Source organism: Hydractinia symbiolongicarpus, chromosome 3 (genome assembly GCF_029227915.1).
Source record: "Hydractinia symbiolongicarpus strain clone_291-10 chromosome 3, HSymV2.1, whole genome shotgun sequence".
NCBI lineage: Eukaryota > Metazoa > Cnidaria > Hydrozoa > Anthoathecata > Hydractiniidae > Hydractinia > Hydractinia symbiolongicarpus.
In genome coordinates this window covers 18185429-18213382 of record NC_079877.1, presented here as the reverse complement: position 1 = coordinate 18213382, position 27954 = coordinate 18185429, and the positions used below count along the sequence as shown (strand labels likewise).

At 34.6% G+C, this 27954-nt stretch overlaps 4 protein-coding genes across 6 annotated transcripts; 1 reads left to right on the top strand and 3 right to left on the bottom strand.

Moving 5' to 3' along the window:
* Positions 1-1431: 1431 nt before the first annotated feature.
* LOC130636082 (zinc finger protein 22-like) lies at positions 1432-8385 on the bottom strand. 2 transcript variants are annotated; one of them, XM_057445678.1, is made up of 6 exons: positions 7533-8385; positions 7114-7465; positions 6833-7035; positions 5397-5573; positions 4236-4403; positions 1432-2062 (listed from the first exon to the last, which is right to left on the bottom strand). In XM_057445678.1, the coding sequence occupies exons 1-6, from the start codon at positions 7591-7593 to the stop codon at positions 1929-1931; spliced, it is 1095 nt and encodes a 364-aa protein (XP_057301661.1). In that variant the 5' UTR covers positions 7594-8385; the 3' UTR covers positions 1432-1928. The 2 variants fall into 2 exon arrangements, with proteins under 2 accessions (XP_057301661.1, XP_057301664.1); XM_057445681.1 differs by having other exon boundaries at positions 7114-7462; positions 7533-8384.
* A 1377-nt stretch (positions 8386-9762) lies between these two features.
* LOC130636081 (uncharacterized) lies at positions 9763-21299 on the bottom strand. Of its 2 annotated transcripts, XM_057445677.1 has the most exons (10): positions 20792-21299; positions 20256-20310; positions 19291-19390; positions 18947-19062; positions 18066-18129; positions 17757-17824; positions 17578-17683; positions 17364-17482; positions 10378-10511; positions 9763-10075 (listed from the first exon to the last, which is right to left on the bottom strand). In XM_057445677.1, exons 3-10 carry the CDS (start codon positions 19358-19360, stop codon positions 9970-9972), a joined length of 783 nt encoding a protein of 260 aa, XP_057301660.1. In that variant the 5' UTR covers positions 19361-19390; positions 20256-20310; positions 20792-21299; the 3' UTR covers positions 9763-9969. The 2 variants fall into 2 exon arrangements, with proteins under 2 accessions (XP_057301660.1, XP_057301659.1); XM_057445676.1 differs by having other exon boundaries at positions 20256-21299.
* Positions 21300-21394: 95 nt separating this feature from the next.
* On the top strand, positions 21395-27948 carry LOC130636080 (uncharacterized). Its single transcript, XM_057445675.1, has 2 exons — positions 21395-23013; positions 23211-27948. Exon 1 carries the CDS (start codon positions 22019-22021, stop codon positions 22913-22915), a length of 897 nt encoding a protein of 298 aa, XP_057301658.1. The 5' UTR covers positions 21395-22018; the 3' UTR covers positions 22916-23013; positions 23211-27948.
* LOC130636906 (uncharacterized) lies at positions 22916-25270 on the bottom strand. The gene is made up of 6 exons (XM_057446757.1): positions 25267-25270; positions 24442-24701; positions 23971-24347; positions 23685-23899; positions 23054-23512; positions 22916-22965 (listed from the first exon to the last, which is right to left on the bottom strand). The coding sequence occupies exons 1-6, from the start codon at positions 25268-25270 to the stop codon at positions 22916-22918; spliced, it is 1365 nt and encodes a 454-aa protein (XP_057302740.1).
* Positions 27949-27954: the final 6 nt, after the last annotated feature.

The window sequence follows — 27954 nt, the reverse complement described above, 5'->3', positions numbered from 1 at the left end:
GATGTCATCACTCTATAAGGGAATTCCCCCTCTAGGTGTGCTAGAACTTTTCTTATTCATTTTTGTATGATAGAGACTTTACCTCGTTTTGCATGACTAAGCACGGATTACTAGGGACTTACCCCTTGAATTCTATGACTCAACACCGCATGGTGTTGGATTTGTAGTGGTTGACCGTGGGTATGTGCAATGTGCGTGAGCAACTGTGCTAGAAGGAACATTTCCCTATCTCTACCTTTTTGTAAGCACTCTTTTGCTGTCTTTAAGTCGTTTTCTTCTGGGTCTTCGATGGTACCAGGATTTTTACTGCAGCATTATATTGTTCCTGGTTGCCTTTTTGTTGCAATGGTCTACGCTCCAGCATTCGCTTCCTTTCAATTCTGACTTTTTATGTGCAGCGTGTTCAGGCTTTGGCAATTGTTAGCTGAGTCTCTCCATGGTTTTGGTGATCACGCCTTCAAAGTTCATGTTTTAAACTGGATAATTGGGTGCTTGTTCTTTCCAGCAAAATGAAAGATCGAGGAGTATAGCATGTGAAGCATGGCTTAGATATGAGAGTTATTGTGCATGCGTGCGTGCTGTGCACTGCGTATGTGCAGCGAAACCGATGAACATTCGTTTAGAACCGTCAAGAAACTCGATTTCTGGCTATCTCCGATTGTAGGAAATCCCGCTTAGAATCTGCAAAAAGTAAACATGACGAGTACTGTGGTGCTTGTGGGACTATATATGCAGCAATAAAAAACTTTCTGGAACTTTCTGGCGGAAAATACATTTCGTTTGGTATTCCCGCTACTAAAGTGTGCCGGGAGTTGCGAATGTGATGCGGAATTCATTTCAAGGATACGCGATCTAATTCAGCCTGTAAAAAATGCAATAAACAAACCAAACATATTCCACGTGAGGATGACTTCCTAATTTTTTTCGAAACAATTTGAGCCAAATAATGCCACGTGAGTCATCCATGCATCGGTAACCCATACAGCATGAGCTCATCATACCCATCGGCATTCCAAACGTCATTTAGTTCATTGGAGAAATAGGTGCGACGGGACAACTTTCGAGATCAATGCTGCTTCAGTTGTTGAAGAAACATCATTATTTCTCAACCCATTCCTTCGAAGTCTACGTTTTAGGGTACTTCAGCTGTTATGAATGAAGTGATAAGGTCTTAGAAAACTAAAGTAACGTTTTGTAAGGGTATCCTTGACAAAAATAGTAGGAAATAATTGTTGTTTAATTTTTTTCATCCAAGGGTAATTGCCCATGCAAATATGCAAAATTGACCCACAAAAATTGATTTGCAAACTCGATTCTGAAAAAAAAATTTCGATTTCGAAAATAAATGACGATTTTTAAAATGCTTATTTGTCATCGAAAGACAACAGCAGAATCGCAAATGAAAAATGGAAAAACAAAATAAAACAACAGTTCTTGTGTACAAAAAATGTGGGTGCAAATTATAAATACAATGTATACAAAATATATAAATAAACTACAGCAAACCCACCTCGTTTCCATGTCTGCTATGTTTAGAAAATTTCTTTTACATAAACAAAGAGAAATAAAATTAGGTACTCTTGGTTACTAAGAACAAAAAATTCAGAAGATCTGTCTTCTCAGCTTATAAACTTTCTGTTGAACAGCTTCCGTATTTCCGTATATGACTCCTTAAACGCGCATAGCGTTTTATGTAAACGTATCATATGCAAAAACCTCGATTTTAAGCTTCGTTTCATATTTTGTGTTGTCACAAAAATAACAGCATGATCAAGCTGTGATGTTTCGTAAGTCACTAGTACAGTTTTGGTAATTTTGGTAAATGATATTGCTTCCCTTCGAGAACTGAAGTCTTTACAAATCGATTGACAAGAATAACCGTTATAAATTTTTTGCTTAACAAGAATATAATGACGGTCAGTCTCGTATTAACAACCACTTGTTCTCTTTTTCATGTTCCGGTTACTCGAAGCCTCTTTGTTGTGCGTGTGTAAATGTGTCTGTAAACTTCCACTTTGGGAAAACGATTTTCCACATTGCCAACATTTGTAAGGCTTTTCTCCTAAAATCAAAAAAAAATAATTACTTACTTTTTTGTCTTTAAGGAATAAAACAAAATTATCTCTTTGAACTTTATGATTGCAAGAATACAAAAAAGGTTGGGATTAAGTTGCTCGATACTGTAATATGCTTTTTGTAATAGATAAATTACGTAACATCGCCTCGTTCCACCCAATTGTACGCTAATCTAAACTACCCCTGTGTTCTCTCTTCATGATGCAAGTAATGCAACTGTTATAAATCTTACACCTGAAAAGTACCTAACGTTACCGAACCAATATATCATGACGGAGCTTTAGGCTCCATATAGCGCATAGGCACATAGCGAAGAGCTCAATCTTGCCATGGAATCTTGTCGAAGTTAAAATCATGTAAAGTAATCTGGGAGCTTAAGTTGTTGTACCGGCGTCGTCACCACTCTGTACCTCGTGGTAAAATATTGTTATATGTGGGACAGAGGTCTCGTGGTAAAATATTGTTACATGTGGGACAGAGGTTTTTCGTGGTAAAATATTGTTATATGTGGGACAGAGAACTCGTGGTAAAATATTGTTACATGTGGGACAGAGGTTCTTCGTGGTAAAATATTGTTACATCTGGGACAGAGATTTTTTGTTGTAAAATATTGTTATATGTGGGACAGAGGACTCGTGGTAAAATATTGTTACATGTGGGACAGAGGTTCTTCGTGGTAAAATATTGTTACATCTGGGACAGAGATTTTTTGTTGTAAAATATTGTTATATGTGGGACAGAGGACTCGTGGTAAAATATTGTTACATGTGGGACAGAGGACTCGTGGTAAAATATTGTTATATGTGGGACAGAGTTTTTTCGTGGTAAAATATTGTTATATGTGGGACAGAGAACTCGTGGTAAAATATTGTTACATGTGGGACAGAGGTTCTTCGTGGTAAAATATTGTTACATCTGGGACAGAGATTTTTTGTTGTAAAATATTGTTATATGTGGGACAGAGGACTCGTGGTAAAATATTGTTACATGTGGGACAGAGGTTCTTCGTGGTAAAATATTGTTACATCTGGGACAGAGATTTTTTGTTGTAAAATATTGTTATATGTGGGACAGAGGACTCGTGGTAAAATATTGTTACATGTGGGACAGAGGACTCGTGGTAAAATATTGTTATATGTGGGACAGAGGTTTTTCGTGGTAAAATATTGTTATATGTGGGACAGAGGTCTCGTGGTAAAATATTGTTATATGTGGGACAGAGGTTCTTCGTGGTAAAATATTGTTACATCTGGGACAGAGATTTTTTGTTGTAAAATATTGTTATATGTGGGACAGAGGACTCGTGGTAAAATATTGTTACATGTGGGACAGAGGTTCTTCGTGGTAAAATATTGTTACATCTGGGACAGAGATTTTTTGTTGTAAAATATTGTTATATGTGGGACAGAGGACTCGTGGTAAAATATTGTTACATGTGGGACAGAGGACTCGTGGTAAAATATTGTTATATGTGGGACAGAGGTTTTTCGTGGTAAAATATTGTTATATGTGGGACAGAGGTCTCGTGGTAAAATATTGTTATATGTGGGACAGAGGGGCGTTGTAAAATATTGTTATATGTGGGACAGAGGTCTCGTGGTAAAATATTGTTACATGTGGGACAGAGGTTCTTCGTGGTAAAATATTGTTACATCTGGGACAGAGATTTTTTGTTGTAAAATATTGTTATATGTGGGACAGAGGACTCGTGGTAAAATATTGTTACATGTGGGGCGGAGGACTCGTGGTAAAATATTGTTATATGTGGGACAGAGGTCTCGTGGTAAAATATTGTTACATGTGGGACAGAGGAGCGTTGTAAAATATTGGTTTAATGTTGGACAGAAGACTCGTTGTAAAATATTGGTTTAATGTTGGAAACAGGATGTACCAGTGAAGCTACCAAAACAAGTCATAAAGTTTTACGGACAAATTCGTATGTTCATAGCCAGACAACATACGCACACACACACACACACCACACACACACACACTGTCGCCCCCATTCATCATTCCTCATTCCAGGTGTAAATACTGAATGTATACTTCCTGTAGCATCAACAAATACGCAGTTTATATGGTAGATTACTATAAACTAGCCAGTTTGCATTTTCAAATTAAAGATTATTAAATCCTGGCGGTGAATATGAATTTTCTACCTGTATGCGTTCTCATATGTCTTTTTAAATCGGTAGACCTAGCGAACGCTCTGGAGCATTGTGAGCATCGGTAAGGTTTTTCGCCTGTATGGTTTCGTATATGTCTTTGTAAATCTGTTGAACGAACAAAAGCTCGGTCACATTGATCGCATTTGTATGGTGATTCTCCTAAATGGGTACAATTAACATGAAGAAATTATTATTATTATTATTATTATAACGCAACTCTTGTAACTCAAAATAACAACAAGAAGCCAAGGAACAAAGAAGGATTTTGACCATCAGGCAGGCAGATACTGTAAAAACTTTTGGAAATATTGTCAGAGAGTTTTAGTACTGGAAATAGAGAAAGTTAAGCCTAAATTTAATGAAAGTGATTTCAAAAACTATTTTCAAAAGATTCTGTCTGAAAAAGAACTGACGAATGCTTGTGAATGCTTTTATCCTTTATGGATAAAAGCATTCACAAATCCTATTATAGAATTTGCCATCAAACCACCGACCTACACAGAAATCACCAAGGTTATTACGATAATGAAGTCCTCCGCATCACCTTGTCCAATCGACCAAGTTAGTATAACAGCGTTTAAAAAATCTCTTATTCTGCGTTTCCGTCTAAGCAACATTAACCAAACCGCTTAGAAAGAAAAGGCTTTCCGTAGAGTGTGTGAATCCGGAATAACTGTACTTGCTTACAAAAAGTGACCCAAAAAAACAGAGAACGTTCGTCCAATTACTCTTACAACCTGTTCTGTCGAAAGTCTTCACTTCAGTAATTCGAAATAGATTTTACCATTTCGTTCCTAAAAATGATTACATCGGAACCAATCTCCAAAAAGGATTTTGGGAAAGCAAGACTAAAGTAAAAAATCTGTGTTATCACCTTGTTAGATTTAAAAAACGCGTTTGGTTAAGTCAACCATAGCCGTCATAGAATTGCTGGGAATACATCATGCCGTATCGTCTGCAAACTGGAACCATCACCGATCCCAGTTTGCAGACAATACTGCCATTGTGACAGCGTTTTGCTCCATTTTCGATAAAAAACTCTCAATTCTGAACAATGCAGCAAATACTTTCGATCTAGGTTTTTTTGCTACAATTTCCCTGTGCATCACATTTGCTTTACTTTTCGTTTGGGTGTTTAACTAAGCGACAAACCTGTGTGACTTCGTATGTGTCGGCGAAGATAACATGGATATTGGAAAGCTTTCCCACAAAACGTGCATTTCCACGTTCGACCTGTGCTATCTGGACACACATATTTGATATGACGTTCCAAGTAACTTTTGTAGGTGAAAATCTTTCCACATTTGTAACACGTATAACTTTCGTCGGCTGAAAATAAAAAAGATTATTGAAAGTAAGTTTTGTACCTGTTTTTAGTGCGTTAGCAAATCTAAAAAAAATGAACTCCAACTCAAAATGGATGAACTAATATCACTTAAAATTTTACGAGCACCAATTTTTTGGCAAGTATTTAATTTCGCAAATTTGAGTTGCCAACTTAAATTACAGGATTTTGACTTCCTGAATTTTTACAAAAATTACAAAATTTTAACCCTACAGTGGAATCTCTCTATCTCGAACTCGCGAGGGACCAAAAAATTTGTTCGAGATAGAGAAAGTTCGAGATAAAGAAAGGAAAATACCTTAGACCACAAAGGGACCGAGACTTTAGTTTGAGATAGAGAGAAGTTCGAGATAAAGAGTAGTCGAGAGAGAGAGATTCCACTGTATTTTTTTCTTTGTTGTGACGGGTAATCCTACGACCCCATCGATCAATTTTCAATAATTTTTGTTCTACATAAGGAATAAGCTAAAAAGTTTGAGTTCCACTTTCTTTGTTTTACCATAGAGGTATAGTTTTACGAGATATAGCTAGGTGCTTGTCAGAGTTGGTAAGAAAAATTTTGGAAATTAAAAAAAAATCAATTTAGGAAAAATTATGAGATTAGTAAAAATAATGATCTCAGCATTGATTCTTTGATGTCAAATTACTTTCTCATTTTTGCTTAGATACCATGCCAAGTTTCATAGCATTTCTCATTTCCTTAATTTTATAAAAAAGAGACCCCCTTTTAAAATAGGGTTAAGGTATTAAAATGGTCAGCCCAAACATAGTCAATGTGAAACATTTACGAAGAGAAATTAATTTCTCAGAAGGAGAAATTTGGTGAACTAAAAAACCTTAAGTTTAAGTTATAAGTTATAGCGACTAAATAACGTAAACAACTACGTCCTCGGGGTTTGTTTAGTATTTTGTATTAGACTTCTCGATGTGATAAAAAAATTCTGGAAAACATGCCCTGGGAACGAGGTTGACAATGACAATGTAAAAATACTAACCCCATGGAAACGATGTTGAGGGAGGAAGTTCAAAACAACAAAAACAGTGAAAGGGGCGCTAACACGAACAGAAAATGTTAATCCGCATATGCGAAAGCTAGAAGAGCGCGGGCAGTACTAAACCTTCAAAGGTCTAAGTAAGCCTGAATTTTCTTTCAATTGACAGAGATGAAATTTTAGAACCATAAGAAATGCTTGAACCACAAAACCCACATTTTAGTGCTATTACATGGTTAACAAACACCTACCATTTTTCGACGGTCGTAGTATCTTCGAAAGATACCAGCTGTATAATTCACGTTTGTTGTCAGAAGTAAAAATTTTCGTTAGCTCTATATACCCTTGAACATCTTCTTTGCTCAACCCAGTCTCATCTGCTATATCGTGATACCCCATTCCATTATTTTCTAAGAACTGGCAAATATTTTTCGTTATCACAATCTCATCTTCACTATAAAAGGATATGCATACACATTATGGTAAATACATGATAAAAGTGAAACAAAAATCATGTACGAATGTTTCTCACCTTAACATTTGCTGTAAGCGCTCCTCCAGGTTTTCTGATAGCTTCGACTGGGCATGCTTGGATTGGTCGCTAACAACATCGTCTTTATGTTCTTCAATTTCCTTAGGCTTTCCTTTACTTTTTTTTTTTGTTTTCACGTCAATTTCGTTAGAAATACAAGAAGTCTTGTTTTCAAACAAAATGCTGGACACGTTATTCGGGGATATGTCAAACCAATAAGCTTTCTCTAACTCATAATCTGTGCCCCAGTCTTTGTTTCGACCCAAAGCTAACAAAGCTGCAGCGTATTCCAGATATTGCGATGGGTATTCGAGCTCGCTACCTTTTTGTATTTCATATGATAGTGTATCTACTAAAAAGAAAAACAATACAAGAATGTGGTAGGAAATGGTTTATATCCACTCAGGAAGCTCACTAACCTTTTTTTTCTCTATCTTCGTTTCCACCAGGACTTCGCTTAACCAAAAACGATCTCGGCATTGTGATGCCGTGTGTTTGGGTGGAAAATCAAGTTGCAGCTAGAGAAGTACTTGAGAGAGGCAGCAAAACCTGCATCCAGCTATATCTTGCACGCGCTACTGAGTTAACCATGCGCAAATCAAAAGCATAACAAGTCTATCACTTGGCGCATTCAAACTGCTTTATTCATTCTTTTAACCAGAATGGAATTTGATGTTAGTTTCAAATCAAGCGCATTGCGACATTCAAAATGAGCAACACTCAAAAAAAAGAAACATCGTAATTTCACCTTGTATTCTGATTGTGCATTATATAGTATGTATAGATTACGTCACAAAAACAGCCATTTCTAATTTGAAACTGCGAAGAAGAATTTTTTTGAGGAAAATATGGGTTTCCAATTATTAAGCGGAAAAATTATATACGTAATAATTATATTTTTTACAGCTTTGTTTTACATGAAAAAATCATTTTTTAGGCAATTTATTCAGTAAAAGTATATTTCTTCCACGCTCCATCGCACACTTATCTTAATAAACCACATTTGCAGCCAATAGTTTTCTTCGCAAAAGTGCATCCAATTAATTTGTTTACACTTGCATTGATAGCTCACCTTCATTCAACACCATTGCAGCAACATCCAATGTTCAATCGAGCATGCAAAACAATGTAACCGAAACATTAAGCTGAAAGCCAATATCATGCGATTTTCTTTTTATATACTCAGAATTCATTATGTCGTTAGAAACAAGCTATTGATTCCGATTAAAATGGTGTTTCGAAAGTGAGAAAATTAGTTGATACAAACCAGTTGCAGTCCTAAAAACATTTCCGGTTGTATTAAAGGTTTTCTAACTGCAGTATAACTAACTGTATTATACTTTACATGTCCAGAGAAGAATAAAAACAAGCCGATTTTTACGATATTACAATAAAAACATGTTAAAACATGGCGATTGTACTTTTTATAAGCAAACTGACTTTTGAGCTGGTAGGCGGCAGTAACCCTTTTTCAGCCGTTCACACAGATGGATATTTCAGTCAGCGTGTTACCTATAGAATTTTTTTTGGTAATTCCTGAAAATATTGGTCTTTAGGCACGTGGCAGTTTTGTTCAATTTCTTAAATTGCTGAGTCAGCAGATATAGTCACTTATAAATATGCAATAAAGAATAATAGTAGCTTTCACGAGCTCCAACTTTTTACAAACTTACGATTTTTCATTGACTTCTGATTTAAATCAAACCTTGGGTTGGTTGTATCAAAAGGGCGTGCGGAAAACTTTTTTTCCGCATTTTTCTTACAATATCCTTTTGTTTGTTTTGAAAGAAATCTCATTAGCATATCATGCTGCTTCTAGCTGCTGTCAAAAGAGAAATATTCAAAACCAAAAAAATTCCGCACACCTTTTTGAAGCTGTATGATTTGTAAAACTCGTGTTAAGATTTTAAAGAGAACCGAAGTTAGAGCTCTCGGGGTGCTATGGAGATCGGAGATTATTTTTACTTTATCCGCCATCTTTGTTCTTATTTAACATTTCTCTTTAATAGTTACGTCATTTCTTTCTCTATAATTTCACAAGCGCGTGGCACTAAACCTATATTCAGCAGAATTAATTAATTATTCGCGACATTTTGATTTAAAGAGGAATTGTTGACGCTAAATATATTTCGTCAAAATAAAAGTATTATAGCTATTAAATCGTGACAGGCGTGCTATAACAGAAAAAATATGGATATGTAGTCTGAAAATAATATTTAGTAACTAATTATTTGAAAAACAAAAATGCCTTAAAGAAAAGTTGCATAACGGTTACGTAGAAAAAAATCGTACAATATCAAACATGATCAAGAATTTTGCTATGAGTTCACTCACAATTGTTTTATTTGATGATGTTAACTTACGTGATGCTCACACAACAAATAATTATTTAGATTAAAAAACAGAAAAAAAGCGATTATATTTTGGGAAACGGGCTATTTCAACTTGCCTTACCCTTGATTTGGCATATAATGTATTTGTAAACCTAGTATAAAGTCATATAAAGTCAACTTTATAATAAAGTTGATTGCAAATTTACAAAGTGGTTGCTGGTACATGATTCTGTACATTAACTATTATAACAATTTTGTGTTTCAATGTGCAAGAATATCCTGAAATACTGAGACTGAATAAAAAACTGTATACACATATAAATACAAATTATACAAATAAATATCCACACATATTTTTACAATATTTACCCGTAAAATATAAATAAATATTAAAGTAAACCAAACAACAAAAGTATAATAACAAGTATAAAAAATCCGGTAACAAAAAGTACAGAATATTTTTTCCAAATATTTAATGAAATGTCTTTACTTTAGTTTCACATTTTGCATGTAACGAGGTTTTTCACAACGGATTTTGCATAAAATTAATAAACGGAGTGAGTGGTTGTGACACATTTGCGTGGAAATTGCTGACCATATCCGTTAAGGCAGTAGTTAATGTGTCCATCCTAAAAAAAACACATGAAGCGTGATAACCAGACGCAGCTAACAATATTATTTAGTGTAGGGTAAACTTAGGAGAAGAAAACCGGGACATGCTTGCTACAAATTCAGCCAATATAACTAGTTCAAATACAGTAGGGCTGTATATATTATGTTTGACTTGTTGTGTCTTTCCTTTTTATCAACAGTGACATTAAACATGCAGCTGTTTATAGCTGACAATTTGTACCACGACTTCTTTTGAAGAATTTAGTTTCGTGTTACTTTTTTTGGCAGCCACTACAAAAGATTGAAAATATCTCATTACTTGACTTTTTCTTGCATAGGCAAGTGCGGTATCTGACCCTGTCCAACTTTCAATCCTTTTTTGATATCGGGAAACATCTCTTCAACTTGTTCTTTATAAGTTTTTAAAGGAGAACCCAATTCAGCAATTGCATGCTAAAATACAAAACAAAACAAAAAACAGTTCGCGTAAGTAAGAAGAATGTACATGCTTGTTTTATAAAGGCCGAGATACACTTGAAATTTTTTATTTCAAAACTGTTCCGAAATTTTTATTCCAAAAATCTATATAATAATACGCCAGTTCCGTGTGTCTGTAACAGGCAAAGTGGATATGTTCATTTTCCTTTGATGTTACCGAAATTTTCTCTGAAGTAACCGAAAAATGCATGTCTATTATGTTAAATTTTCTGACGTTACGGCGCGACTTCAGTAATACCACCTTAACGTCAATATCGTATATTAAATTAATGAAGCCGTTACAGTGCACTTAAAACTTTGAGGCCAAATAACTTGGAAACGAGGTGGTGGCGTCAATGATTTTTCACCGCGGGGGTAACTAGGGACCACCTGGGACCAATTTGGGTACGTTTCCCAAACCTAGGTCCCAAAATCCGTGTCGGAATGGACGGGTTGATGCATCATCCAAAAACCTTCAAACCCTAATATCTCTGCAACCGTTTGTCAAAAGTACATGATCCTATACATTTTCTTGATCAGCGTTTCAAGATCTATAACATGAAGGCAACGGGTATACAAATTTCAAAAGAAAAATTTTTTGTACTTTTATAAGAGACTTTGCTGACGTCAGCAAAATTTTTAAACCCTTATATCTCATTAACCATTCATCAAAAGCACATGATTACATACATTTTCTTGATCAGCGCTTTAAACTCTACACAATAGAGCCAACGTAAAAACAATCTTCCGAATTGTTTTTTTTGTGGATGGGTTGCTGACGTCATCAAAATTTAAATAATGCTTCTTTTTCATTTTTATCCTGCCTCAGTGGATTTTTCCACGGGCTTTATCGACTAGTCTCTTATAATAATACGCTAAGTGTGTCTGTCTGTCACTTTTGCAAACACGATATTTTTTACCACCCGAATGCGCGAGTTTTTCGAGTTTTTTTGTTTTGTTTACATTTGTCTCGCAGCCGTTAGAAACCACGTGATAGAAAATAAGCAGTATGATTCGTTCAAATACGTACTTTCGAACGGGACGGCATTCGAATAAAAAGTTCCGTTAGCGTAAAAACAAACAAACATAAAAATTTCTCGACAAAGTTCTCGACACAAAAGGCGAACTGAAGAAGCGGTTAAAAAATGTCTTATTTTCGACGATCCCTTAGTCACAAAAAAGTGCAGATATTAAAAGCAAGAAAAGTAAAAGTGGAGAAGTAGAAGTACAAAAGTAAAGTTAGAAGCCACGAGAAGTTACTTCGAAAGTGAAGAGTGCAGCTAGAAGTAGTAAAGAAAAGTTAGAAGTAGAAAATAAAAGCTTGGGTTTAAAGTCGATTTGGATTCACATATAGTAAGAAGTTTGATATTTTTAGACGTTATGTTTTTATGTCGCTAGAGTTACGTGTCAGGCAGACTCGCATTTGCCAGGAAAAAGTCACTTAAAAGCTTCAAATTCTTTAAGTTTTATGTTTTACCGCGTTTTTTATAAAAAAGCTAGCATTTACTGTTTTTTGCATAATTAATGTATCCCCCGGTGCGTAACTAATGTATTTGTCCTAAAATTCAAAATGCTGCATAAAGCTGTTAGCTGGCTACCAAACAAATGTGCCAGCGAAATAGAAAGTTTTGGTTTGTTGAACTAACTGCAAATGTCATAATTTTTACATTGCTATTGTTTTCCTTTATATATGTTTTACTAAGCATAAACAGCTAGCTATAGACTTAGCTAAGTCTCCCCAGCTTAAGTATATTTAACTGGGTGTCTTAGGTACTGTTTTGTTAGCTGGCTAGCTAATGTTAGCTTCAAGGCTCCATCCCATAGCTAGCTTTAATCTATGAGTTTTGTCGTTATTCCTCTTTTTTTAGGTATTTATAGCTACCTTAGTACTCAAACTTCTCTTCTTTTTTGAACACGAATTATGATGTAACAACAAGCTATAGCTACAAAATCTTTCTTGAACTTTTAGGATACTGTGACACATTTTTATGCCCATAGAGAATAATTTTTTCACATTTCCTGTAAACTTTACAAGGGGACCACAATATGACAAGTGGAACAAATTTTATAGAATTTAAAGTGTGTGTATTAAGTTATTTTTTATTGTTTTGTTTCCTCATCCTGTTAAACTTTTGTCAGCCTACATGTAAAATGCCAGGTTTTTTTACAAGGGTTTTTGACATTTGATTGGAAATTTATATATACGTGGGTTTATGACTTTGGGTTAAAAACATTTTTGAGAGGATGGTATGGTTGTCAGTTTATATTGTTCGTGTTGCAAAATGCTGTTTTTTTGAAATTTTGTGTAAACTTTTGTGGAAATAGACCACATGCAATATATATACTGAAAGAACAAATCTTTGTAGAATCAGACTTCACTGTAAGCTGTTGTAAAGCTGATGTCTTTATCGGTAAAAATAACAGCCATATTTTACTAATTAGGAAAAAATAAAACGAGTTTGAAAGTTATTTATTTGTTAAGCTTTTCGTACACTAAGTACATCTTCAGACTATATAAACAACTTTGTCTTTATATTTCGTATTATAAATTATTGTTTGGAAGAACTAACTGTAGGTGATGTAATTTTTGGTGGAAGAAAATTCCATGGTTTCACGTTTTTGTTTTTCTTGAGAATTTTACAAAATTTTGTAGGGATAAATGTTTGCTGATAATAAAAAATTATATACTTAATGTTCTGACTGAAACTGTTTTTGTTTTTTATATTTTGTAATCTAAACGCGAGGACTGTATGCACTGAAATCACTGATTTTTTTAAATTTTGATGTGTTTCATAACCTTTTTGTAGAAGATTAATGGGTAATGGCAATATACGACATGCTGAATGAACTTATTTTTGTTGATTTAGATGTGTTTCTCAAAAACTGATCTGTTTTACATTTTGTGTAAACTTTTGTTTACGAACCATATACAATGTTTCCAAAATAATGATCTTTGTTGATTCAAGTTTATTCTTTGCTCATTGATTTTTTGACATTTAGGTTTAAAATTGTTGGTAAAGGGCAGTACGGAACTAAAAAGGAAAATTTTTGTGTTCTTAACTGGTTGATTTTTACATTTTGTGTAAATTTTTGTGGGAGAGGATGGTATCCAACCGTAATAACTGATTTTTCTAGATTTAAATTTGATGTTTTCAAAACTATGGCTTTTTCATATTTTTGTATAATCTTTTAAGGGAAAGACAATATTTAAAATGTGTAAAATAACTTATATATTTGTTGATTTGCGCTAACTCTTGCAGGCCTCCTTTTTGACATTTCAGAATAAAATACTGAGGGTTTTCAACGTAATCACTTAAGATGTACATATTTGAGATGCGTTATTTCTGAGATTATTATTATCTAACTGTCTGTGTTCTTATTGTCGGTTTTGTGAGTATTGGTGTTGTGAGTGTCGATGTTGTGAGTGTCGTTGTTGTAACTTTTTATCAACTATATTTTACACCTTGCAAACTGTTCTTTTTTACTTCGTGTAAGATTTGTGTGGAGGATTTAATGCGATTTGACATTTGATGTAAGATTTTAAGAACATTTTTTTTTGTATATGCACTACTGACGTTAGCAACACATCTAAAGCAACCTATTTTTCATTGGCCTTTCGCCTAAGTGGATTTTTCCACGGGCCTTATCGACTAGTCTATATAATAATACGCCAGTTCCGTGTGTCTGTCTGTCACTTTTGCAAAGTGGATTACATTCTTCAAAATTTTCTTTAACAAATTCTATAAAACATCGCCTATAAAATTGTTCTGTAATTTACCAAACTTTACCAATAAAATAGTATTGACGTCAAAGGAAAGTTAATTAAGATTAGTGAAGCCATTACAATGCACTTAAAACTTTGAGGCCAAATAACTTGGAAACGAGGTAGTGACGTCAATGTTTTTTCACCGCGTGGGTAACTAGGGACAACCTGGGACCAATTTGGGTAAGTTTTCCAAACCTGGGTCGCCGAATCCGTTTCGGAATGGACGGTTTGATGACGTCATCAAAAAACCTTTAAACCTTGATATCTTTGCAACCGTTTGTCAAAGATACATGATCATATACATTTTCTTGATCAGCATTTCAAGATCTATACGATGAAGGCAACAGGTATACAAATTTCTAAAAAAATATATTTATTTTGTATTTGCACTGCTGACGTCAGCAAAAAAACTAAAACAACCTATTTTTCCATTGTCCTTCTGCTTAAGTGGATTACTCCACGGGATTTATCGACTAGTCTCTATAATAATACGCTAATTCCGTGTGTCTGTCTGTCACTTTTGCAAAGTGGATTACATTCTTCAAAATTTTCTTTAACAAATTCTATAAAACATCGCCTATAAAATTGTTCTGTAATTTACCAAACTTTACCGATAAAATAGTATTGACGTCAAAGGAAAGTTAATTAAGATTAGTGAAGCCATTACAATGCACTTAAAACTTTGAGGCCAAATAACTTGGAAACGAGGTGGTGACGTCAATGTTTTTCACCGCGTGGGTAACTAGGGACAACCTGGGACCAATTTGGGTAAGTTTTTCAAACCTGGGTCCCCGAATCCGATTCGGAGTGGACGGTTTGATGACGTCATCAAAAAACCTTTAAACCTTGATATCTCTGCAACCGTTTGTCAAAGATACATGATCATATACATTTTCTTGATCAGCATTTCAAGATCTATACGATGAAGGCAACAGGTATACATATTTCTGAAAATTTTTTTTTGGGTTTTCACAGGTCTCTGCTGATGTCTGCAAAATTTAAATGATGGTTGTTTTTCTCTGTTATCCTGCCTAAGTGGATTTTTCCACGGGCCTTATCGACTAGTCTCTTATAATAATACGGAGCTTCTGTCTGTGACTTTTGCGAAGTGGATAAAATTTCTTTGATAAAGTCTATAAAACATCGCCTATAAATTTGTTCTGTAAATTAGCAAACTTTGACGTTAAAGCAATATTGACGTCAAAGGAAAGTATATTAAGATTAGTGAAGCCAATGCATTGCACTTTTATATTTAAGGCTAAATAATTTGGAAACGGGTGGAAATAACTGACGTCATCTCCTGCGTGAGTAACTAGGGACTACCTGGGACCAATTTGGGTAAGTTTTTCAAACCTGGGTCCCCGAATCCGATTCGGAATGGACGGGTAAATGACGTCATAAAAAAACCTTTAAACCCTAATATCTCTGCATCCGTTTGTCAAAAGTACACGATCCTATACATTTTCTTAATCAGCGTTTCAAGATCTTTACGATGAAGGCAACAGGCATACACATTTCTGAAAAAAAAAAAAGAAAAAAATTTTTTGTGTTCTGACAGGTCTCTGCTGACGTCAGCAAAATTTAAATGACGGTTGTTTTCTCTGTTATCCTGCCTAAGTGGATTTTTCCACGGGCTTTATGGACTATCTTTTATAATAATACAGCGACTGTGTCTGTTTGTAACAGGCAAAGTGGATATTGTCATTTTCCTTTGATGTCGCCAAAAAACTTATGTCTAATATGTTAAATTTTTTGACGTTATGGCGCGATGCAATAACACTACTTACGTTAATATCCTATACTAAATTACTGAAGCCATTACAGCGCACCTAAAACTTGGAGGCTAAATAACTTGGAAACGAGGTGGTGACGTCAATGATTTTTCACCGCGTGGGTAACTAGGGACCACCTAGGACAAATTTGGGTATGTTTCCCAAACATTGGGTCCCCAAATCCGTTTCGGAATGGACGGGTTATTGACGTCATCAAAAACCTTCAAATCCTAATATCTCTGCAACCGTTCGTCAAAAGTACTTGATCCTATACATTTTCTTGATCAGCGTTTCAAGATCTATACAATGAAGGCAGCATGAATAAAAATCTCTCAAAAAATTTTTTTGTCTTCACAAGTCATTCCTGACGTCAGCAAAATTTTTAAACCCTCCTATCTCAATAACCGCTCATCAAAAGCACATGATCATATACATTTTCCTGATCAGCGCTTTAATAGAGGCAATGTAAAAACAAAATTCTAAATTTTTTTTAGTGGATGAGTTGCTGACGTCATCAAAATTTTTATCCTGCCTTAGTGGATTTTTCCACGGGCCTTATCGAGTAGTTTCTAAATATTGTGAAACTTTTTTTTAATCTATGATTAAATAACGCTGAAAGACTTTATTTCGAAATAATAAAGAAAGTATTTTGAAATATTCTTGAAATACTAGTAGACGTATTTCGAAATTAAAATTTCAATATAAAAATTTCAAGTGTATTTCGGCCAAGAAACTTAGGATTTGAGTCAGGTCTCAAGTTGGGTTTGAGTCAGGTCTCAAGTCAATTCAACTAAATTTCACAATTTAGAAAAAACGCAAACAGACTATTTGGATGGTGTCATGGCTGTAAAGAACAGAGCAGCCCAGTGGATATCATTATACGCACAAGAATGTAGAAAATACCATGAGAACGAAGACTCATTTAAGGTATTATGGTATTAGTAGAATTGAACAAACTTTGCTTTATGGTTAAAATGAGTTACATGTAACCCTTAAATAAAAAATGGTGTACGTCTTGAAACAACTCTATGATTGGTCTGGCACATTCCACTGGTGACACGGAGCTTTAGAACTTATTATTTATCATAAAAATATTTTACGCAAACCACAGAAATTTGCAAATTTCATTTTGTTTTGTCAAAAATGATGCCATGCAATGCGCCATTCATACAAATACCAATATTCCAATATTCCAAATTACACCAACACTGTTGTGTTTTCTGTTCTAATTGTTACAAAGATGTGAAAATAAATAAACACTTTAACCAAATCACAAGAACTGAACCTTACATATAACAGAGCAGACTGGTGGGCCATATATTTGTGATTAACCAAATTATGCAAGTCCATGTTGATTTGCTGACTCATCATTTTTAGTTGATTCATGGCTGAAAGACGTTCGAAATAGTCTAAATAAACATATTGAAATCATAACATCAAACGCTACACACACACGTGCAACAAAATATTGAAATTTTTAATATTAGGATACAATAAATCTTACTTGATAAAAAAGATTTTTGGTTATGAAAGTATGGTTTTTCAGGATCTCGGATGTATGTCCAGATCTTGGGAAATAACAAATCTAAGCCTTTTTTCTTCATAAATTCCTTGTAAGAAAACAAAAGGATCCAATAGAAATTTTTTAACAGAACCTGTAAAAAACACAAAAATATTTCTTACGTTAATGGAAGGTTGAGGGTATGATAATAGTTTCAACTGTTCGTTTATTTTTTGAAACTCTACACGTGCTAAATTATAAAAAGTAAATTAAAAAAAATTTAAACAAAGAATTTTTTTCTAATTAAAATCGTGCTATAAAAGGCAATGAGATCAACTTTTAGAGATGTTGTACAAGCATATCACTGACTTTCAATTTATTTATTTTTCTTAATAAAGTTGATCGAAATAAAAGGATTATATATTTCTATCTAATTTTGATACCAGTAAAGTTAATCAAGTCACTTTTAAATAAGGAAAGTTAAGATTTACCGTGGGGTTTGAATTTGTTCAAAAATTCCATTTTATGCTCAACGTGAATATCACCTTTGCCTTTCTAAATATTTTTAAAAAACTTAAATAACCACAAAGTTTATTGATTTACAACTTACCTTATTCCATGAAATTAAACTAGTCATGAAATTAACGCGGTTTTTCAAAATTCGCGTTAAGACTGTCAATTTCATGACTTGTTAATTAAATTACTATTAATTTGGTAACTTTTTTATAATATATGTTAAAGCCTAAAAAACATAAAAATACAATTCTTTTACAAATTTCTACTATTTCCTCCTCATCGGACGATAGCTCAACGGTGTTCTGTTTTTAGCGATCTTTTTTAAAATGGCTTTTGTATAATCTTCATACCCTGATACAAGTGGAAAATTAACTGAAAGCACTTTTTCTTTAAATTTTTAAAATTTTTAACATTGTCTTTCCAAACAACGAAAATTTTTATTTCGATTTCCAAACCCTGTTGTAATAAAGAAGACCGCTTCACTACCGTGGATTCGACTGTTGCCATAATTTTTGCTTCGTGTGATATCGCATATATTCTCAAATTTGCGTTAATTAAATGCATTTTTAAAAAAAACCTTGCTCAACCGCGTTAATTAAATGCCTTTTTCAAAATAGTTTCATTGAACCGCGTTAATTTCATGACCGTTATTTTAATTCGCGTTAATTTCTTGACTCGTTAATTTCATGGAATAAGGTAATCAACTTTCCACACAGGAACATATCTCTAGGTTTTTCCTAGCGTGTAATTAAAGCGTTAATGACCATAAAAAGCTGTTTTAGCATAAAACTTTGTTTCTTTAACGATCAAACGCTTTAAAAGTTAATCTGGTATGAAATAATATTTTCCTTCTTACAGTGTAACATTTCTTGCAAAGAAATTCTAATTGACAGCAGATGGAGAGAACTTCCAGAGTTATTTCATCTTCAGTAAAAACATTTTTCCAATGAGCTTCATGTAATCTAGACTCCACTAAATGGAAAAGACATTAAAATAATTACATAGCAGAAATGTAAATATCTTATAAATTAAATCTGCACTGTAAAACATTTCTTATGATTTAAACTGATTAAGCTCATTGCAATCACAAATATAATTAAGACAGTGTTTCTTTGATAAATTCACATCATAAATTGTACATTGTATATCAAATGTAAAAAAAGCAATGAGAGATTATTTATATATATTCTGAAATGTTACCTTTGAAAAGGGGATCGTAAGATTTTACATCCTGGAGTGGGTAGTTGATTGTTGAATTTTCTCGTAGCATAATCGGAATTTATACCAAATTTTTCTGATGCTAAATTATAAAAGCTTGTTTTAATATTTGTAATTTATACAGTAATTGCACCTTCATCTCGCCCCAACAAATTTAAAGTAGTGCTCTACAATCTAGCTTGCACAACTATTTCTGTTTTACAATCTTTACCAATTTTTACATTGTTTCTTTTTCTTCTTGAGAAAATAGTACCTTCTCTCAGGTTAGCTGTATATTTGCTGACATTACTACAATACTAACATATTTGTTTCCACACATGGATTTTTGTGGTTTAAGAGTCCAAAGAAGCAACAACAGATTTTATAGCATTTTTGCAATAAAAAATGTTTGGAAACATAAATGGAGCTAAATGAATATTTAGCTCATGTTAATTATGATGACATCAGTACACCTTCTGGCTTTCCTGTAGAATGATAGGTACCACTCTGGTTCAGGCCTAGTAATGTACCTCAAATATGGTCTGGGAATTAAGCACTTTTGATCCAGTAAACAGGTAGCCATGTTAAATTGTATATGCTTAGAGTATTGTCTCAGTTGCCCCATGTCAACACGCCTTGCTTTGCATCGCTTAATAAAACAAGTCAATAAATATAGACACACGAGTCAGTTTAATTTTGGCCACAAAAGAACTGAGGTTGTTGGAGACTAAAGCTCCCCAGATGTTAAGCTATTTCTAACTTGTTTGATCAACGATACCTTGGCAGCAACGACATGGCACCCAAAAATCAACAACCTCTTCGAAAATGTATGGTTAAATATCAATCGTTTAGCTCTGAATCTAAGTAAAACCAACTTTGTTATCTTTCACAGCAACAAAACTCTTAATCACAATGTTACTCTAAAACTTAATGATTGTGCATTCACTCAAAGTGATTGTATTAAATACCTTGGCGTTTATGTTGATCAACATTTAAACTGGAAACAACACATCTCAGTACAGTCTAAAAAAATTAGTCGAAGCATAGGTCTAATGTATAAAGACCATTTATGAACATAAATGTGCTTAAAAATGTTTATAATAGTCTAATTTATTCTCATATTGTTTATGGCATTCAAGTCTGGGGGTCAGCTTGTGATTCTGTCCTTAGATAGATTCTTACTCTACAAAGAAAGGCAGTAAGAATGTTAACATCTAATGACAACTATCCCATCACACCTGGGCCATTACCTCCAACTAATCCGCTCTTTAAAAAACTGCACGTTTTGAAAGTTAAAGATGTATTCAAACTGCATTTTGTTAATTTTATCTACTGTACTCTATCACAAGAAACACCTATCAATTTTCTAGAATGGTTTACACCAACTCATTTTATTCACAACTACAACACACGCAGTCGCAGTGATAGATTGATTAATAGGAAAAATATTTTTGATTTAGGTACTGTTTCAGACCTACTTACACTTCATCATAACGGGTCTAACCTTGTAAACTATGGTAGCAATATGTTTAGGGTTTCTGGTCCAGTTCTCTGGAACAGTCTTCCTGTTCAAATTCGAAACTCGCATTCTTTTAATGTATTTAAAATTAATCTTAAGAACTATTTTCTTGAACAATACATTTAAACTAGTATGGGTATATCAACTCCAGCTATTTGCCTTCTTTTTCTTCTTCCCACTCTTCTTCTTCTTCTTTTTTTTTAGGACTGTGTTGAAGTTTGTATACAATTTTTTTTTTTTTTTTTGCATGCAACCCAGAACTAGTTCAGAGATTTCACAGGGTCCTACTCGCATCTTTTTTAACTGGCCTCCGGGCTGTTTTGAGAGGTCCCCTGCTGGTTGTGATAGTTTATTAATACTTCCTTGTATTTATTCAGTTTAATTTTTGTAAACTTTCATTCCAAGAAAAGATTATCTGTATCTGTATCTGTATCTAAACATTCACACAAGAGGGAAATCTCTTATGAATATTGTTGAGCTAATAATAGCCGGATTCTGTTCAAAATGGTTGCGCGTAGCTTTGTTTCGGAAAATATCTCGGAACCCGATTTTTACGGATTTGTTTTGGTTGCATGCAGCTTAATTTTAAGGCCGATAAGTAATAATAAGATAATAATAAGTAATAATAATAATAAGTAATAATAAGTAATAATAAGATAAGTAATAAGTAAGAATACTAGTTAAGGTTGGTAAGGACGTTTTTCCGCTAACGGTTAATTGGAAATGTGAAACAAAGCAGTAAATGTGAAGTTTTTGTTCGTGACTAAACGTATTAAGCAGATTAACTTTGCCGCGAAATTACTGGTACTTGTTATGGCCACTTTAAATCGACCGCTAGTGAATAACGAATCGAATCGAAATTCAAACGCAAATGGCAGTTCCGCGCAACCAATTCAATTTGCGACATCTTCTACATCATTCAGATGCAACTCCTGTAATACGAGAACTTTTACCACATATAAAGGTTTGAATATTCATCTTAGAACATGTTTACGAAAAACAAATGAAGCGACAATTACAACCTCTTCAAGCCAACCAGCTGCCGAACGAATTATTCCAACAACTGTAGTAAATGAAAATTTTTATTGGAAGAACATTCCAGGGTCAAAATTTACGCATGATTTAGACTATACATATGAAAGAATAGTTTATTGGAAATAGAATTTGTTTTTACTACCTTCTGGTGCGGCTGGAAAATCGTTTATTCGAGAAATGACACGTCTTATAAATCTTTGGATCGCCGATTCGCCGATGAAACCTATTTCGTTAAAAGCACTTCATGTAATGCCTTCACTGTTGTTACAAAAACCCAGCAAGAAGTCGAAATCAAAAGACCATACAAAAGCTTTAGAACGGCGCTTGACACTATGGGAGAATGGCGAATTGTTAAAACTTTTTGATGAAGCTGTCGCTATTCAGGAAAGACTTCAACCACCAAATCCGAAAAGTGATATTTCATCTATTTCGAAAAAGTTTCGATTGTTCATGCAGAAGGGAAATATCAACAGTGCTTTGCGATTATTAACTGACAACATGACGCAAGGTATCCTTCCACTTAACGACGAGACATTATTATTATTGGAACAAAAACATCCAGATCAGGGGAATCTTAGCGAAGATACGTTAATAGATCAACCGTCACAGCGAATCCATGATATTGTTTTTGATATCATTGATGAAGACATGGTATTGAAAGCTGCCACGTATACCAAAGGTGGTTCTGGTCCGTCAGGTTTGGATGCTGACGGATGGAGACGTATACTTTGCTCTTCCACATTTGGTACAACCAATACTGATCTACGTAAAGCCATAGCCGAGTTAACGAAGAAGCTGTGTATTGAATCTATTCCAGAATCTGATAGATCTCCGCTTGAAGCTTTTGATGCTTGCCATTTAATACCGTTAAACAAAAATCCTGGTTTACGACCAATTGGTGTTGGTGGAGTGCTTCGTAGAATAGTTGGGAAGATTGTGATAAACATATCTAAAAATGACGTAAAGCAGCAGGTTCGTTACAAGTTTGTGCTGGTCAAAATGCTGGTGTTGAAGCAGCCGTCTATGCGATGCATGACATTTTCGACAACGATGATACTGAGGCTGTTCTTCTAATCAATGCTGCGTGTGATTTAAGGGTGGTTGAATTAGAAGACAAGTTAAGTCTACGTCCAAAAAGCATATGGATTGGAGACAAACAACTCTTAAACTCGGTAGGATACTCGTACGTGAGTGGACGATTGTTTAATATACACTCGATCTCATACAAAACTGTTTGCATCTCTTCAAATGAGAGTTTAGTTGACCTTAAATCCTTTCTTAATAGTTTCTTTGTACTGCGCACAAGTCTTTCAAAAAAACCTTCGTGCCATGGACCAAGAGGGAGGTTAAAATGCCAATTTATTTTTAGATTTGAAATATAAGTTTGCGTATCACGTAAAACAAAATTACTACCATTGTCTGCGATGATATGATCTGGACAACCACGTCTCCAAATGAATCTTCGAAAGCTACTAATAAATGATGACGAATCGGGCCTAGGAACTAGATCTAACACCAAAGCTCTGCTCGATGCGCAGGTGTACCAGGTTAACCACATTTTATTCATAACTGGTCTTTCATTGGCATTGTTGTAAATGTTTTTAACGTACAGAGGTCCAAAATTGTCTATTCCTACTGCGGCGAAAGCTCTAGCGACACTGAGTCTGTACCCTGATAATGGTGGGGGAATCTCAGGGTAACGAAAAGGTTGTGATTTCAAACGCTTATATACATAAAACACACTGATGTAACAAAATTCGCACTAAACTACGAGAACTTTTGGTCCAATAACTCTGTCGGAATTCGGTAAGTGTTTGTTTTTGAGAGATGTGTTTTAGCTTACAGTGAATATCCATGATAATTAGCTTAGTTAACGAGTGATCTCGGTCAATCAGTATAGGCGATATCGTTTCAACGGGTAACGGTGCGTTTACAAGTCGACCCCTGCAACGTAATAAACCTTTTTCTTCAATAAAAAACATAACATCTTTTTCTGTGTTATCATTTGCCAACTTGAACTTCTCCTTGTTGGCTTTAATAAGAGCTCCTCCGCAGAGACTATTTCACAAGATCGTAGAATTTGCTCCAAAATTCAGTCTTCTTTTTTTCTTTTAATGTTTTTAATGAACCTTAACATCCATGCGGTAATTCTTACCAATCGTGTGAATTTGGAATACTTATCACAATTGATTACATTGTTGATACTAATTATGTCGGTATAATTATGCAACACTACTTGTTTACTTCTTTTCAGCTCATTTGAATGCTCAAGTGATAAATCATGATCTTTTATCTGTGGCAGCTGGTATTCTTTCGCGCACAAAAACGTTGGCCCCTCCCACCAAAGATTGCTTTCGGCCAAATTTAAAGTGGTGATTCCCCATCGAGTGAGAAGATCTGCTGGATTTTTTTCAGCATTAATATAATTCCAGTTCCCAGCGTCACTGTTATTTCTAATCTCTTTCAAACGATTTTCAACAAACGGTACAAACTCCTTTGATGTCGCCTTTATCCATGAGAGAGTGATAGTTGAATCAGTCCAAAAACAAATTTCCTAGTAATTCCAAACGCGGCATAGTAACTGATTTTAACGGTGCTACCCTCGATTTAGAAATTAGTAACTTAACAGTAATTTTCCCAGATCTCCATTCAGACCTAACGTAAACACAAGCTCCATATCCCTGCTGACTGGCATCACTAAATCCTTGCATTTCCTTGTTCACAACTTCATCATCCTCGTCACTATGCTCAATCCTACGACCAACCTCAACAACTCCCAAACTCTCCATCTCCTTTAAGATGCTCTCCCAACTCGCCTTCAATCCAATGTCAACATCATCATCCCATTCATCATTCTCGGCTTAACGTTCGTTTTCCATGCTAGCATGGGTTGGACGGGGTATATTAATGACCCTCTTCCAATCTGATCTAGACTGTTAGATCTAAACTCAACTTCCTCTGTATCAAGTCTGTCCTTATAACCTCCTGCCAAGTCTTTCTCGGTCTGCCTCTAGGCTTTGCCCCAGGAACTATCAAGTCTCTACATTTTCTTACCCAATTATCCTCCTCCATTCTTTCCAAGTGCCCCAGCCAATTCAATCTTCTTATCTGGATAACATCTTTAATTCTACAGAGACTTAGCCTGCTTCTTAGCTTATCTGAACTCTTTCTGTCTCTCAGACTGGCGTTACACATCCACCTAACCATTCTCATATCATTCCTTTCTAAACTGTCAAGATCTTCCTGCTTCACTGCCCATGTCTCACTACCGTACAACATAACACTTCTTACACAGGCCTTATACAACCTACCTTTTAACTCAATTGACAAGACTCTGCTAGTCAACAAATGAAGTTTGGATTCAGATAACAAAGACGCGCCAGAAGAGGGCTCATATGAATGCGAAAAATCAAAACGTTTCTTACCCATGTCGTTACTCAGATCCTTTTCTGTTCTGTGTGAGTTAACGGTAGGATTCGGTATTTATTAGTTCGAGGAGTTTGTCAATATCCCAGACCTCTTGTTTCAGATTCCTAGAAACAGTCAATTTAAATTTGTGCGGCAATCTTTCCATAATGATCGGATTGAGTAAAGAGCCATAGTCCTTTCCTTCAATACCCAAGGTGAAACTTCGTACATGAGATTCTATATCATCGTAGAGTCGTCGAAAGCTGTTAAGTCGCGATCGTTGTAAACTCTTTTCATCTTCAATAATTCGTGCATGTGTGAGTTTATAATTACTTGTGGATTTCCAAATCTGTTGGGCAATAGCTTCAATGCTTCCTCGTAATTTTTATTAGAAAGAGATAATCCAGATATACAATTTCAAGCGTCTCCTTCTAAATAGCACCTCAAATAATTAAATTTCTCAATGTTACTTAGTTGTGACTTATAATCGAGGCTTCAAAACTTTCATAAAAACCTAACCATTTTGTACAGTCACCAGTAATTTCTAACTTGGTTAATCTAATAGTTTCTTTGTGCAAGTTGCTTCTCTCTCTTAGAACAGGCTCAATTTCAACTGTTCTTTTACAAGTTTCCTTTAAATTATTCAAGTGTTTTTTAACCTTTAATTCAAATACATAACAATCATTTAAACTGTCAATCGCATCATCATCGTTCATAGCTAATTCAAGTATTTCGTTGTAAATATTCTTCACCTGTGTTAATCTCTGGCTGAGTATCGTTTCAGATGTGAGTAATTCTTCTCGAAATTCTTTCCAATTTTCTAACTTACTCTCGTTGTTGTTAATAATTCCACAGACACTACTTACATGGATGTGAGATTCAATTTATCACCGTGGTGCAAAGGAATCGAATCGAAACATCGAGATATCATGGACGTCTCCAATGCAACTAAAGACAACTGCATCACAACTGTCATGGGGGCACGCAAAACAACACAACCAGACAAATTGCTTCTGCCTCAAGGTTTCCCTGGCATTTCTTTTGGCTAATGTTATGTCAGGGTTTTAGTCCAGAGGTAGAAGCAACAAGTCTGTAGGTAGCCTCAAATTTAATTGGTGGGTGTGTTGGGCCTCCTTCGTCAGCCGTTTAGGCAAATAATGTGTTAATACAAGTCATTGTAGAAACATTGTAGAATAAAAACACCACTAATTAACATGTGCCTGATGCTCAGGACATGACGATGCACCTGACGCTCAGGGCATCTCTAGTGTAGTCATTTTGTGAATAGGAAACTTGCGCCTGACGCTCAGGGCATGTTGAAGCCCCTGACGCTCAGGGCATCTCTAAAACACCTGACACTCACGGTATGGAAGAAAACACCGTAATTAGCATGTGCCTGACGCTCAGGACATGTTGATGCACCTGACGCTCAAGGTATCTCTAGTGTAGTCATTATGTGAATGGGAAACACGCGCCTAACGCTCAATGCACGTTGAAGCCCCTGATGCTCAGGGCATCTCTCATACACCTGACGCTCAGGGTATGGAAAAAAGCACCATAATTAGCATGTGCCTGAAAAAATATAAAAAATATTCCTCAAATCTCCTCAAATTTGTGTCAAAAAGGGTGGCAACACCAAGTATAACTTGAGTTTCAACAAGGAATAAAAAACAATTTGCAATGCAACACCAAATATAACTTGAGTTTCAACAAGGAATAAAAGACAATTTGCAATGTTTCCAGGAGCTTACCATTCCTGAAAGTAAATGTCAGAAAAAGTCAGAATACAACTACAAGACAATTTGCTTTATTACATTTGACACATTGACCTTCTCTAAAAAAGTTTGTTTTTATCACAACTTTTCAATTCCGAAAAGAGCAGATGAAAAATTATGTAATACATGCAAACTCAAAGCAAATAAAAATATCCTTACTGAAGATTGTAATGGGATGGACATTTTATTCAAAAATTAACAAGATTAACAAATAAAGAATTTTCGAATTCAGCTATAATTGAAATTGTATGAAAGTATGCCTCTTTAATGTGCTGAAGAAATGCTTATAACCATTATTACAGCTAAACTTGGATATGATACATGAGTATTCATTATTTAAGTATTTTCTTAAAGTTTCAAAAGTGAAGTATGTGTAAAAATTGATGGTAATAAATGTTGTGTAAAAAATATCATTAAAGTACCGCCTGAATGTAATGTTACATGTAAACTTCACGTGTGGGACACGAACTCTATTGTTTTTGACATGCAAAAATAGATCATGTATTTAACAATGGATATATAATAAAAACGAAAGTTCTGACGCTACCGAAAGCTTATGTAAAGGTGATAACTATCGTGCACATGTAACATTACATTCAGCCCTCCTTCATGACATGTTTGAGTGTATCAAGGTAACAAAGTTGTAAGATGCAGAAAAATTATTGGATACGGCGTCTGAAGTTTTGAAAGTTTATAATCTCCTTTGGTTTGATTTTTGTTGACATTTTTAAGAGTTTTAGTCTTTCCCATTGGCGATAATTCGAAAATGTAGTTTTTTTAAAAAGTAATTTTCTAAAAATATTTAAAGAGCTTTGGATATTTTGGCAAGTTTTAAAAATGTAACATATTTTCTAGTGTAGTGTTTTTGGTATGTTATTGTGACGCTGAATATGTTAAACAAGTAATACACCATTCAAGGCTTTATACTTC

Coding starts and splice junctions, on each gene's coding strand:
- LOC130636082 (XM_057445678.1), bottom strand. CDS start 7,593: ATGCCGAGATCGTTTTTGGTTAAGCGAAGTCCTGGTGGAAACGAAGAT. Junction 7,036..7,113: donor CGCTTACAGCAAATGTTAAG/GTGAGAAACATT, acceptor ATCCTTTTATAG/TGAAGATGAGATTGTGATAA. Junction 5,574..6,832: donor ACTACGACCGTCGAAAAATG/GTAGGTGTTTGT, acceptor TTTTATTTTCAG/CCGACGAAAGTTATACGTGT.
- LOC130636081 (XM_057445676.1), bottom strand. CDS start 19,360: ATGCTACGAGAAAATTCAACAATCAACTACCCACTCCAGGATGTAAAA. Junction 17,825..18,065: donor GAACAAATTCAAACCCCACG/GTAAATCTTAAC, acceptor TTTATAATTTAG/CACGTGTAGAGTTTCAAAAA. Junction 10,076..10,377: donor CCTATGCAAGAAAAAGTCAA/GTAATGAGATAT, acceptor TGTTTTTTTTAG/GATGGACACATTAACTACTG.
- LOC130636080 (XM_057445675.1), top strand. CDS start 22,019: ATGACACGTCTTATAAATCTTTGGATCGCCGATTCGCCGATGAAACCT.
- LOC130636906 (XM_057446757.1), bottom strand. Junction 24,348..24,441: donor TACTAATTTCTAAATCGAGG/GTAGCACCGTTA, acceptor TCATGGATAAAG/GCGACATCAAAGGAGTTTGT. Junction 23,900..23,970: donor ATTACCGCATGGATGTTAAG/GTTCATTAAAAA, acceptor CTTGTGAAATAG/TCTCTGCGGAGGAGCTCTTA.